We start from the raw sequence: 14,166 nt of genomic DNA, 5'->3' as shown, positions 1-14,166 counted from the left end.
ACAAAGAATATGTCCTGGAGTTGATTTCTTCGACTAAAGGCGCTACTCCAGCATGACCACAGTCATATGACTGAAACAAATAAAAGAATAAAAGTACAAGAGAATATATATATATATATATACATATATATATATATATATATATATATATATATATATTCCATATAAAGTATAAGAGAAATTACCCATAACAGGTAACTTCTACATGCTAGAAGGCAGTCAAAAATGACCGAAAACCACAAAGTAAAACATTTCAAAGGGGAGAGAAAATAAAAACTTTTACCTTATTTCTAACAGTTAGACCTTTATATATATATATATATATATATATATATATATATATATATATATATACATATATCTATATATTATATATATATATATATATATATATATATATATATATATATATATATATATATATATATATATATATATATATATACATATATCTATATATATATATATATATATATATATATATATATATATATATATATATACAGAATGTTGTACCTCTAAAGCTATGACCATTTGCTGAAGCATCGTTATTTGTGTATTTTCAGTGGATGTCATCTGCTCTCAGCAGGTTAAATATCAGAGATCATCATTCAAGTCTTCTCTCTGCCATTCTTATCAATTCACCACATGTTAGTTTAATCCAGTCCTTGATGTTATCAAACCAGTTTGGTCTAGATCAGTGGTTCTCAACTGAAGTCCATATGGTCCCTGGTGGTCCATATAAGATTTTTGGGTATTCATGCAAGTAAAATAGTAAACTGGGGTAAATATAAAAGTATTTTAAGGGTCCATGAAAAGTTTTGCTTCATATATATATATATATATATATATATATATATATATATATTGCAAAAAAACAGCTCAGTTTCTTTCTCTAACATTTTACATAGTTCAAACTTATATAAGTGAATGTTTGAAAAACAAAATTGGAATTTTGAAAGAAGTCTCTATAAAACTAGTCTTTTAAACATCGAATAGCCATAGAAGTCCACCAGAATAATATTCTTTTCTGCTCTAGGCACAAGGCTCGAATTTTGGGGGAGGGGGCTAGTCAATTAGATCGACTCCAGTATGCAACTGGTACTTAATTTATCGACCTCAAAAGGAATAATATTGGAATCAAAAGGGTCCAAAGATGAAAAAATGGTTGAGAGCCACTGGCCTAGATCTTCCTCTCAAGCATTTACCATTTATCTTTCATTCTAGACAGGGCTGGCCCTAAGATTGCTGGCGCCCCATGCAAGCTGAGCTTCAGCGTCCTTACAAGTATAGTTTTTTAAAACTTTCACAAGGAGAAAATCTGAAAATGTAGACTAAAAAGCAAATTGCGCCCCAGGCGACCGCCCAAGTTGCCGGTACCTTGAGCTGGCCCTGATTCTAGAAAAAGTCTTTTCTTATCTTGCACTCTTACTAAGTGACCAAAAATTTGACCTTTTCTCTGGTAATTCAGTGTAATGATCTTTTTGTAGTTTGGTAGTTATAGCACTTAGTTGTATGTTTTGTCCAAGGTATCCATAGCATTCTTTTACATGTCCACATTCCAATATCTGCTTCAACACATCCAACCCATGCAAGCATAGGAAAGTGGACATTCAAATGACAATGATACATCTAGAGAGTCCTTTAGACAACAGATTTTGGGATCTGATGATACGCCACAAAGCTAAGCCCTTTATGGATGTTAAACCTAAAGTAATCCCATAAACTGGCCTTATCTAACTTTAATCATCATCATCATCATCATCATCATCATCATCATCATCATCATCATCATCATCATCGTTTAACGTCCGCTTTCCATGCTAGCATGGATTGGACGATTTGACTGAGGACTGGTGAAACCGGATGGCAACACCAGGCTCCAGTCTAATTTGGCAGAGTTTCTACAGCTGGATGCCCTTCCTAACGCCAACCACTCAGAGAGTGTAGTGGGTGCTTTTACGTGTCACCCGCACGAAAACGGCCACGCTCGAAATGGTGTCTTTTATGTGCCACCCGCACAAGCCAGTCCAGGGGCACTGGCAACGATCTCGCTCGAAAATCCTACGGGAGCCAGTCAGGCGGGTACTGGTAACGGCCACGCTCAAAATGGTGCATCTCATGTGCCACCCGCACAAGAACCAGTCCAGGGGCACTGGCAACGATCTTACTTGGCTTGCCGGGTCTTCTCATGCACAGCACATTTCCAAAGGTCTCGGTCAGTAGTCATCGCCTCGGTGAGGCCCAATGTACGAAGGTCTTGCCTCACCACCTCAGCCCAGGTCTTCCTGGGCCTACCTCTTTCACGGGTTCCCTCAACTGTTAGGGTGTGGCACTTTTTCACGCAGCTATCCTCATCCATTCTCACCACATGTCCATACCAGCGCAATCGTCTCTCTTGCACACCACAACTGATGTTTCTAATGTTCAGCTTTTCTCTCAAGATACTTACACTCTGACGGGTATTCACATTGACATTACACATCCAACGGAGCATACTGGCTTCATTCCTTGCGAGCTTACGTATGTCCTCAGCAGTTACAGCCCATGTTTCACTGCCATGTAGCATGGCTGTTCGTACGCATGCGTCATACAGTCTGCCTTTTACTCTGAGTGAGAGTCCCTTTGTCGCCAGCAGGGGTAAGAGCTCTCTAAACTTTGCCCAGGCTATTCTTATTCTAGCAGCTACACTTTCAGCGCACCCACCCCCACTACTAACTTGGTCGCCCAGATAGCGGAAGCTATCGACTACCTCTAGTTTTTCACCCTGGAATGAGATAGAAGTTGTTTCCTGTTTGTTTACAGTCTTTATTGCACCTGAACATCTGCCACAAACAAAAACTAACTTGCTAGTTAACCTGCCTTTGATGTTGCTGCACCTCTTATGTGTCCATAGCTTGCACCGGGTACATCTTATAGAGTTACTACCTACTCCTTTTCTACATACTGAGCAGGGCCATCTACCTGAAGGGGTTTGTGTTTTATCTACCTTCCTACTTATTAGGATTTTGGTTTTAGCTAGGTTGACTCTAAGGCCCTTCAATTCTAGACCTTGCTTCCACACCTGAAATTTCTCCTCTAGTTCTGATAGTGACTCCGCAATTAGGGCAAGGTCATCAGCATAGAGGAGCTTCCAGGGGCAACCTGTCTTGAACTCCTCTGTGATTGCCTGGAGGACTATGATAAATAAGAGGGGGCTGAGGACGGAACCTTGGTGGACCCCTACCTCTACCCGGAATTCATTGCTGTACTCATTTCCAACCCCATCATTTAACGTCTGTTTTCCATGCTTGCATGAGTTGGATGGTTTGACAGGGACTAACCAACCAGAGAACTGCCCACACTCCAATTGTCTGTTTAGTCATGGTTTCTGTGGCTGAATGAATTTTATGTGGCACCAGCATGAGGTGCTCTAAATATGACACTGCCATGGGTGCTTTTTATCTTTCATTAAAACGTGGGTAGCTGATGAAGTAGAATGTTCTCTATGTGGCTTGTGTGTTTTCTCGTCTACGTTTGTTTGCAATGTCCTGTACCCAGATATGCACCTATACATACAGGTGGATGTCGGTATGCACATACCTGTACGTATATATGCATATACTCATTTACTATTTGTTTATATATATATATATATATATATATATATATATATATATATATATATATATATATATATGGGTGTGTGTGTGTCTGTATATATATATTTTTATATACATATGTGTGTGTGTGTGTGTGCACGTACACATGCACTTAAAACACATGCTTACAAACACACATATATAGGATGGACTTCCAAACAGTCGCTATCTACCAAATTTCACTTAGAAGGCATTGGTCAACTCAAAGCCATGAAAAAAATACAAACTCCATAAACTGACAAACAGTGGGATTGTACCATAAACCCTGTGGTTGGGAAGTCAGCTCCTTAACCACACAGCAATGTCTGACAATGATTTACTGTATTAGTGCTGAGCTTCTCAATGATTCATTAGTCTCATATTTCCTAATAATAACATCTGTTAATTCCCCCATCAGGTTGTGTTTCTATTTTGACTCTGTTTCCTAATTGTCTCCAAGTCATTTAGTGTTTTGTGGGGTCATCTATGATAGTGAGGAAGTCAGTATGGTGAGTCAAGAGGAGACCCCATACAGGGTTTCACATTTAGGGCATCTGCTGACTTAAAATAGCCTCAGGATGCTGGCTGATAGGGTAAAAACAGAATTCTTTTACTACTATTTTTCATCTGTTTTGTTTGTAAGAACTGTCAACTATCACAACTAATTAAATATGACGACTTGAAAGAGGCAGCCTTTACATGGTTGCTCAATTTGCTAAAAATAGCAGCCAAATTTCTTTCATAATCGGGATGTTTTTAACTGCAGACCAATAACCTGTTTACTAATAATAACTTACAAAGATGCGGAATCTGTATCATCAGACCAGCTGCTCACGTGGAAAATAATAAAGTTTTATGAAAGGAAATGAAAGAGTGTCAAGAAGTGTTTTATTATGTGTGAAGAAGAGCTATTAATAATAAACAGAATAAGTTATTGAAAACAGTGGAAAGAGGCAGAAAAACATAAGCTTGGCATGGATTGGTTACTGAAAAAACTTTTGACAGCAAATCACATTCTTGCAAGTTTGAAGCTGTAATGCTGTTGTTATCTTTTACCAGTTTCTGTCATTAGACTGTGGCCATGCTGGGGCACTGCCTTGAAGAATTTTAGTTGAATGAATTGACTGCAGTACTTTTCTTTTAAACCTGATACTTATTCTATCAGTGACTTCTACTGGACTGCTAAGTTACAAGGATGTAAACACATCAATACTGGTTGTCAAACAGTAGTGGGGGACAAACACAGACATAAACACACATGCATGCACACACACACACACACACACATACACACACACACACATATACTTGATGGTCTTCTTTCAGTTTCCAGCTACCAAATCCACTTACAATGCTATAGTAAAAAATACTAGCCCAAGGTGCTATGCAGTAGGACTGAACCTGGAACCATGTGTTTGGGAAGCAAGCTTCTTATCACACGGTCATGCTTGCTATGTATCATCATCATCATCATCATTGTTTAACGTCCGCTTTCCATGCTAGCATGGGTTGGACGGTTTGACTGAGGACTGGTGAACCGGATGGTTGCACCAGGCTCCAATCTGATCTGGCAGATCCATGGTCTTTGCTTCAATTCATTTTGAAAATGAAGAGTTTAGTAAAGTAACTTTGTCAATATTACGCTGGTGTTTGGAACATAAATTAATATTGAATTTTGATGGAAGGTTTTAGTTTGATCACTTTAAAATAAAATTTCTATCAGGAGTGGCATCTGTTGGATTGGTACCAAATGAGTCAGCTTAACTCCTGTCCAATCCTTGAGTGTTTTAAATGGAATTTGGTTTGTTGCTAGAGTTCATGCAAGGTCTCTTTGCATTTCTTCTCTTCTCTGGTGACTCTGAAAAATAAAAGGATTGAGAGTGTCATGGAGCTTCCCCCCTCTATCTGACAAAATGATAGAACATGACTGGTTGATAAGCAAAGGTTAATACAAACACTATATTTATAAACTGTACTATTTCAAGATGAAAGTATCAAAATATTGTTAAGGGATATTGTTATACTTGGGGATGGTCATCTTTTGACAATTAAACACACACACTGTTTATTTGATCTTCACTCTAGCTTTATTATTATTAATTTTAGTTTATTTGGCAAAGTTCTTTCACCACACATGCTGTGATTTCTTCAGTGACTTTCCAAAACGGGACAAGCAGGACAAGAGGAGACACACCGGTCAGAAAATCATCAAAGAAGTCACAGTATTTATGACAAAAGAACTTTTACAAATAAACTAATAATTTGATCTTCAGGGCATGTGATCTACCATTAAAAGATGATGATTTCTGAAAGAGTCACTGCTTATCCTCCTCTCTTACTTTGATTCCATTCAAACAAATTTGCTGAATCAAATCATTACTGAGCTAAAGCTTTGGACAAAGTGTAAAGAAAAAAAAAAAACAGAAAGAAAAAATCTCCTCTTTGTCCTTTTGTTACCAACCCACCTGAATATGTTCTTGGTTCTGTGGAACAAACTTTCCTGTTTTAAAGTACTTTGATCCTTTAGTACCCAAACCAGCCATATCTGGCCCAAATATTTTATCTGTCTTTTGTTCAGATTCACCAGGTCCAGCTTCTCACTCCTGCCCTACATTGTCATTCTAAAAATTAGCAATCATATTGAAATCTCAAAGCTATGAGAAAATGCATGATTAATTCAAAACAATTTGAATAAAGAAGCATTACTTTGAACAGAATAATCTGAATGTTTAAAGGGTTAAGTTAAAGAAACCTTTCATCAATGTTTCTCACTGATTTCATATTCCAAACATCAGATTATTAATGACAAAGTTGTTTTGTTACATTATTCATTATTTTCAAAATAAATTAAAACAAATACAATGTATTTTCAATTGAAATTTGGTCACAAAAGGGGTTAAAATAATCTAAATTAAAATTTCCCTTTAGAATTTTATGTTAATTAATATTCTGAACACCATTTTATAATAATGACAACATCACTTTACTATATTCTTTGTTAATTTTTAAAATTAGTTGAAACAGAGAGGGTGTATTTCAAATGAAATGTGGTAACAAAAGGGGTATGGTTGATTCAGAACTCTATACAAGTGACAATTGCCAGCTGGAGAACCTATTAAAAACTGGACATGAATTCAGCAGTGATATCAAAAAAGGAGTGGAGGATAGGACAAATATGCTCAAAGAATGTTACATTTAATCAGAGATGAGAATTGGAACAGAACCACTTACGTAAATACTGAGGGAGTTAAGGAAACTGAAAAGATAGAGCATTAGTACTGAAAGAAGGAAATTAGAAAAGAAGACTATCTAAAAGTCAAACTTTTTTTTATATATTTTAGTCAGGAAATGGAGCAGTGGCCATGATCTTTTACAATGCTTCCGAGACTGATGGGAGAGGGGGAAGAGTGGAAGGGTTCTTTAAACCAGAAACCTGGTTCCAAAGCTTACAACAGTGTAGACTTCACTAATATCACCCAAGGGGTCAAATTTGGAGGTGTTAAACTGGACAACAGTTTAAGTCTACTATCCAAGTTGACCATAGCAGGATTTGAACCTAGAATGTAAAGAACTGGAATAAATGCCAGAGTTCTGCCAGTTTACCACTTTGAATTCATACTTTATTAATTGACCCCAGAAGGTTGAAAGGTTAAATTGACCTTGGTTAGATTTGATCTCAAGGTGCAGAGAATTGGAACAAATAGCACAAAGCTTCCTGTATGTTAAAAACTAAAATTAATGCCAAAGAAACTTTATTGTTATATAAACATACTACACATCCCAATCAAAGAACCCCATAGAAATTAAATAAACTGAAGAACACAGAACGAGAAACCAGAACCTTATTTAGAAGTCATTTTGATTTGCCTGGCGCTTCCAGTTTCACCTTTTCTTGTGTCACAGAATTCACAATTTTTTTCTTTTATTTTATATTTTTGTTATTTTCTGTTTTATTTTTTCCCAGTGTTTTGTATTGTAATTCAGTTTTCTCTTCTTTCCCCTGAACTCTCTCTCTCTCTCTCTCTCCCTCTCTCATCTCTCTCTCTCTCTCTCTCTCTCTCTCTCTCTCTCTCTCCTCTCTCTCTCTCTCTCTCCTCCCTCTCTCTCTCTCTCTCTCTCTCTCTCTCTCTCTCTCTCTCTCTCTCTCTCTCTCTCTCTCTCTCTCTCTCTCTCTCTCTCTCACACACACACACACACACACACACACACATACATTCATGTGTGTGTAAGTGTGTATATATATACGTATATAGATTATAAGGATAAAAATTTATCAACTAGTCAGCATGCTATAAAAATTTATAGGTAATTTATACATCAAAATAATAATATACATATGTATATAATTATATTAAGGGAGCAATGGTGAAAAGGACCTATCTCCAGCATGCTTGAAGGGCTGAGACCTTCAAAAAACTACCAAAAACTCCAGATGAAATATACAAATGGCTGAAAGCAGACTAGTGAAAGACCTCATGTTAATGTGAATTGGTTCCAATTTCTGGATTAAAACCATAAAACAGGCATTTTTCTTTTGCCAACACAATACACAGGGAATATAGATACAAATAATTGTACATACCGTTTTCATCCTTGCCCCCTTAATATAATTGTATACATATATTATTATTATTTTAATATATACATATATATATGTATACATATGTGTTCAGTGAGCTTCGTACAGTTTCCATCTCATCTGTTTTGCATTATTCCTCTAACAGCATAGATTAAATAAGTACCAGATAGAATACCGAATCTGAAATAAACAACTCAACCTTTGAGGTCAGCATCACAGCATGTCCTCACTCCAGTGACCAAAACTAGTAAAAGAAAACCCAATGTATGATTTGAAGGAATTCAACTGCTATTTCTAGCAAGGTACATATCCTTACTACAATTCCCTCAATGTTTTGTCCCTCTCATTATAATACTACTATGATGAATATGGACCATTGAAAAGGCACCAAAAGGCCAAAATACATCTGGTGTGCCTGCTGGGCTACTGCTGGTATGAATTTTTGCCTTTCTCTGATATTTTTAACCCAGCAACTCCATAAGAGAGGATGAATACTGCAAGAACTGACCTATTGACAATATGTGTACATTAAGTACCTGTAACCTAGCAGCTTGGCAAAAGAGACCGATAGAATAAGTACCAGGCTAACAAAAAAAAATTAATAATAATAATGGTTTCAAAATTTTGGCACAAGGCCAGCTATTTCGAGGGAGGGAGAGAGTCTATGATATCGACTAATACTTAGGCAATGTACTTAAGAATGAAAGGCAAAATCGACCTCAGCAGAATTTGAACTCAGAATGTTAAGATGAACAAATTGGCATGCTAAAAATTTAGCCGGCTCACTGCCTTAATAGTTAGTAGTAGTAGTAGTAGTAGTAAGTACCGGGGGTCAATTTATCCAACTAAAAATTCTTCAAGGTGGTGCCCCAGCATGGCCACAGTCTAATGACTGGAAAATGTAAAAGATAAAATGTATTTTAATTGACTACTACTCTGTTTATCTGATGAAGTCATTAAATTTCATTTTCATTGTTTATTTCTTTGTTTTATTTAAAAAAATTTCCAGATTTAATTTTTATTTCTGCTGGTTTTTTTTTTTTTTTGTTCAACTTTTAAAAAATTCATGATTTTTATTTTCACTTTTTGTAGGCCAAATCCATGATATCAATCTTCGATCCAAGAAAACAATGTCTACAAAGGAAGGACCATTAAACAATGATGATATGTATATGGGTATGTATTAAAATATTTAAGATATAAATGTGTGTGTCCTGGACCAATTGGTTTCTGACTTTAGTTTAGCAAATACAACTAGATGGTAAAAGTTTTTATTTTTTCATTTTGTTCCTTCCGGGATTTTATCCCTAATTGTGGTTTTGGAACTTGGCTGTTCTTTCTAGCGTGATGAATCCCATGAGTGGATTCCTCTTATGTGTTTAAATGTACACTGTATTTTATGAGTAATACATAGTCTTTGAACTAAATTTTTACACGCTAGGCCACTGGAAGTGAAAATTTCTATTAATTTCCATTTCCCTTCGATTTGATTGTCATCATCATCGTTTAACGCCCGCCTTCCATGCTAGCATGTGGTTGGCGTTAGGAAGGGCATCCAGCTGTAGAAACTCTGCCAAATTTAGATTGGAGCCTGGTGTTGCCAAAAGCGGACGTTAAACGATGATGATGATGATGATGATGATGATATATATATATATATATATATATATATATTTGTGTGTGTGTGTGTGTATACATTAGTTTGTGCAAGTAATTACATTTGTGTGTGTGTATGTAACTAGTTATGTGTAATTATGTGCAAATATTGATAGACCACATGCATAAAGCACGGACATACATAAAGCAACTGTGCAAGAACTCCAAGTGCACCCGAGAAAACCTACCACGTGCAATGGTGGACCAAACAGACTGGAGAGGACAAGTCACTGTGATCCGTGCAATAAGCACGACTGGATGATGACGATGATGATGATGATGATGATATAATTATGCACAAATATTTGTGCTGGTACATGTGTATTTTCTGTTTGTTCTTGCAGATGTCTTTTCATTGGGATCATATGTATGCTTGTGGTTTTACATGCACATGAATCTACACGTGTCCTTGTGTGTGAGTCTATATACATGCATGTGTTAGAGAGAAACTGAGGGGGAAAAAAAGGTTTATTTTGTCTCGCTTTTGTTCCTTGTTTATATTTTTTTTTATCCACCCCCTCATCATCTCTCCCCCTCAACCCTCACTATCCACCTTTACTCTTTACCCTCACCTCTACCCTCTGCCTTCCACCCCGATCATTATGGAGTCATGAAGTAAACAGTCCTGTTACAGTAAGGATGCTGGTGTGGTATAATAGATAAGACACATCATTACTGCTTAAGTGTCACAGATAAGTCAAAGTCTCAGCTGCCTGGGCCTTGTTTGGTCTGTGATTGTCACCTGGTGGTGGTGGTGGTGATGGTAGCTGTGTGATGGTGGTGGTAATGTTGGTGGTAGTAATTGGGATTCCCTGATGTGAAGCTAATTCTTAAGCAAACCATCAAAGAACAAGGGAAAGAAAAGTACTTTTACATAAACCCTTGAGATTTTAATATAACATCTATCACTGTGGTGGTGTTGGTGGTAGTGGTGGGCATTTTATAAAGATTGGAAGATTAATATTTCTAGGGGAGAAGGCGGTGAGCTGGCAGAAACGCCAGGCAAAATGCTTAGCGGTATTTCGTCTGTCCTTACGTTCTGAGTTCAAATTCCACCAAGGTTGACTTTGCCTTTCGTCCTTTTGGGGTCAATAAATTATGTACCAGCTGTGTACTGGGGTTGATCTAATCGACTGGGCCCCCTCCACCAAAATTTCAAGTCTTGTGCCTAGAGTAGAAAAGAGTATTTTTAGTGTAGGTTTTAATCATGTATTGTTGGTGATTCACAATATTAGGCTGGCTCCATGTGAGATAATAACCACACTAATATTTAAATTTTCATATATTTTTATTAATCCACATCATTTATACTTCCATGTGTACATAGATTTGATTTAAGGGAATAACATTCATGAGATAACAAACATAATATTTAAGAATCTTCTGTAATATATGTTAGATAATATTATGAAAGTAGTTCATAATTATTGTAGGCATAATTAGCTTGAGAAGTTTAAACTGTTGCAAGTAAGTAATATGCACGTGATTTGACATTATAACTCAGTGCTGGTATCTTTTGTTGAATACAACACCAGCATACTAAGTAAGGAAAAGGAGAAGTGGGTAAGAGACCATCTCACTGAGCAAAGCATAATAGTTCTGTGAAGACCACTGGGTAGCTGTCTGGTCTGAGGTTGAATTTGCCAGCTTTTATAACTGTTGGTAAAAATTTCTAGAACTCTCAATTAGACAGTTTGGCAGAACAACTTGCACACTTCCTTTGAAATTTGTTGCATCAATCATAACAAGTCAATGAGTAATGATTGGTCAAGCCATATTTGTGTAGGTATTATTGCCTTTTATGGCAACACAGTAAATTGTGGTCCTGAGCTGGGAAAACCTGAGAGTGATGATTCAAAACTCAGCAGGAGCCTCTCTTCAACATTTGATCATAACAAACCAGTGAAGCAACTTCTCAACTGAACTATTGAGAAACAAAGGAAGGAAAGGTACTTTTATGTTAACCCTTTCTTTCCCTTACCCCTTCCTACTTTCCCTTACCCCTAAGATTTGCTTGTCCTTTTTCAAACTGAGATGACATTTTTTAATTAAATTATTTGCTTTGAAGAACAGCCTGCGTTTATTGTGAAAGGCTGAGATGATCATGGCTAAGAGAGTAGATCAGAATTTGATAACATGCTTCAGGTTGTTCATCCTTTTTGGCTATAGATTGGCTCAATCTCAGCTATGTGGAGCTATCCAATGAAATTAGAAACTACAGTATATAAATGTATGCTAAAAAAGCTTCACACACGTATGTGTGTACGTACACATACATATATATATATATATATATATATATATATATATATATATATATATATATATAGATAGATGAAAATAAAATGGGTAATATATAAATTTATGAATAAAATGGAAGTTTGTACATACACATGAAAAAATCTTTTTTAAATTATAGTTTGAATACATACAAACAGTTATGAATGGGTTGGGTATTTTAAGTATTGGAAATATATACAAATTGTTTTTAGCAGTACATCAAGTGTGTGTGTATGTATGTTTGTATGTATCTACCTACCTACCTATCTATGTATCTGTGTGTATCTATCTATCTATCTATATATGGTTTTATTTTCATCCAGGTTATGCTACTGCTGTTGGTGAATTTAATGGTGATGATATCCAAGGTGAGACAAACACATTTTCTCTGTTTTAGTAACATTCATTTCTTAGTTAAGTAAAGGATAATCAAATGTTTTAAAGTTAGCAATATTACAAAATTTGTGTAAGACAGGCAAGCTGGCAGAACCATTGGCATGCCAGGCAAAATGCTTAGTGGCATTTTGTCTGTCTTTACATTCTGAGTTCAAATTCTGTCAACTTTGCTTTGCATCTTTTCAGAGTCAATAATATAAATACCAGTTGAAAACAAATGTCTTGTTTTCAAAAATTCTGAATTAATATCTTCCACCAAACCTTAGTCACAACTTATGTTCCTAAAAGATAACTAAGTTATTTTACTAAATCCTTTGTAATATTTAAAATTAATTGAAAGAAACACAGATCATCTCAACAAAAATATTGTAACAAAAGGGTTAATAATGATAATAGTAATAGTAATAATAATAATAATAGTAATAATAATAATAATAGCCTAAGGGAGTGTAATATCTCATCTTCTGCTTAAGACTACAATATGGCATTTATATTTAATATTTTACAGATTATGTGGTTAGTGCTCCCAAGGCAGATAGACATTATGGCAAGGTAAGTTACATTAAGAAAATATTTAGAGATATTTTTTCAGCTTGTCCAGTATTTTTTCTGCAACATTCTTTTAATAAAAGTATGTGTATTATATATACTAGCCTATTTATTGTGAAATAACTATTCCCTCCACCACTCCCTGTCCTCAAATTCTTCACATAATCATGATTTCTCTACAAAGTTTTCTCCTCTTATTGATGGAACCAGAAAACAAAATAGAATATTCATACACACACACACACACACACACACACACACACACACACACACACACAGACAATACTCTTGTATTGAGTGGAAGCTAATAGAAAACTATTAGTATTCTCTCTCTCTCTCTCTCTCTCTCTCTCTCTCTCTCTCTTTGGCTCTTCCACTCTCTCTCTCTCTCTCTCTCTCTCTCTTTGGCTCTTCCACTCTCTCTCTCTCTCTCTCTCTCTCTCTTTGGCTCTTCCACTCTCTCTCTCTCTCTCTCTCTCTCTCTCTCTCTTTGGCTCTTCCACTCTCTCTCTCTCTCTTTCTCTGCTCATATGTAAAAAACAGGGAGTGGAAGGTACCCTTATTTTTGTTCCCTGTTCTTCTACTATTATTACCATCACCACCACCACCATCACCATGACTACGTACACACTTACATTCATTTATACCTCAGGTCAAATAAAAATTTGTTGTGGTCACTTGATCCACCAAAAAATAGCAATTAAATCTCCTTCAAATCAAACTGTATTATCTTGAAGGAAACATAAAAAGATAGATGTACTCTTTGATATACTGTACCTGAATAAAAAGCAGGAGGATCAGGACTGGAATACCTTTTGATCAATAACAATACCACTACTCTTTCTAAAGACATCATGTATCTTGAACCAACAAGGAAGCTCATATGTGGACAATCAACTTACTAGAAATAGCAGCTAAATCTCCTTTAGGTTATACACCACATAAATAGAGACTTTGTGTGCATTGTTCAGTGGAGCCATGCCAACCTTGTCTCTTTTAACAAAAGATAATACTAAAGCTCTATGAACATTAAGAAAGCACCATTGCATCACATTCCTTCTAATCATGAGTTAGAACCTTGGCAGT

General features: G+C 36.0%; 1 protein-coding gene across 1 annotated transcript in view; it reads left to right on the top strand.

The window, feature by feature from the left end:
* LOC106879883 (integrin alpha-8) overlaps positions 1 to 14,166 on the top strand; it is a 268,832-nt gene that overhangs the window by 214,189 nt on the left and 40,477 nt on the right. Inside the window, exons 7-9 of the mRNA XM_089358425.1 lie at positions 9,292 to 9,375; positions 12,459 to 12,503; positions 13,040 to 13,083. Coding sequence (XP_089214551.1) covers positions 9,292 to 9,375; positions 12,459 to 12,503; positions 13,040 to 13,083 — 173 coding nt within the window. The remainder of the gene's footprint in view (positions 1 to 9,291; positions 9,376 to 12,458; positions 12,504 to 13,039; positions 13,084 to 14,166) is intronic.

The sequence above is a fragment of the Octopus bimaculoides genome, chromosome 10 (genome assembly GCF_046866305.1).
Source record: "Octopus bimaculoides isolate indiv1 chromosome 10, ASM4686630v1, whole genome shotgun sequence".
Taxonomy (NCBI): Eukaryota; Metazoa; Mollusca; class Cephalopoda; order Octopoda; family Octopodidae; genus Octopus; species Octopus bimaculoides.
The sequence above is the reverse complement of the archived record's forward strand: the minus strand, read 5'-3'. Positions and strand labels throughout refer to the sequence as shown.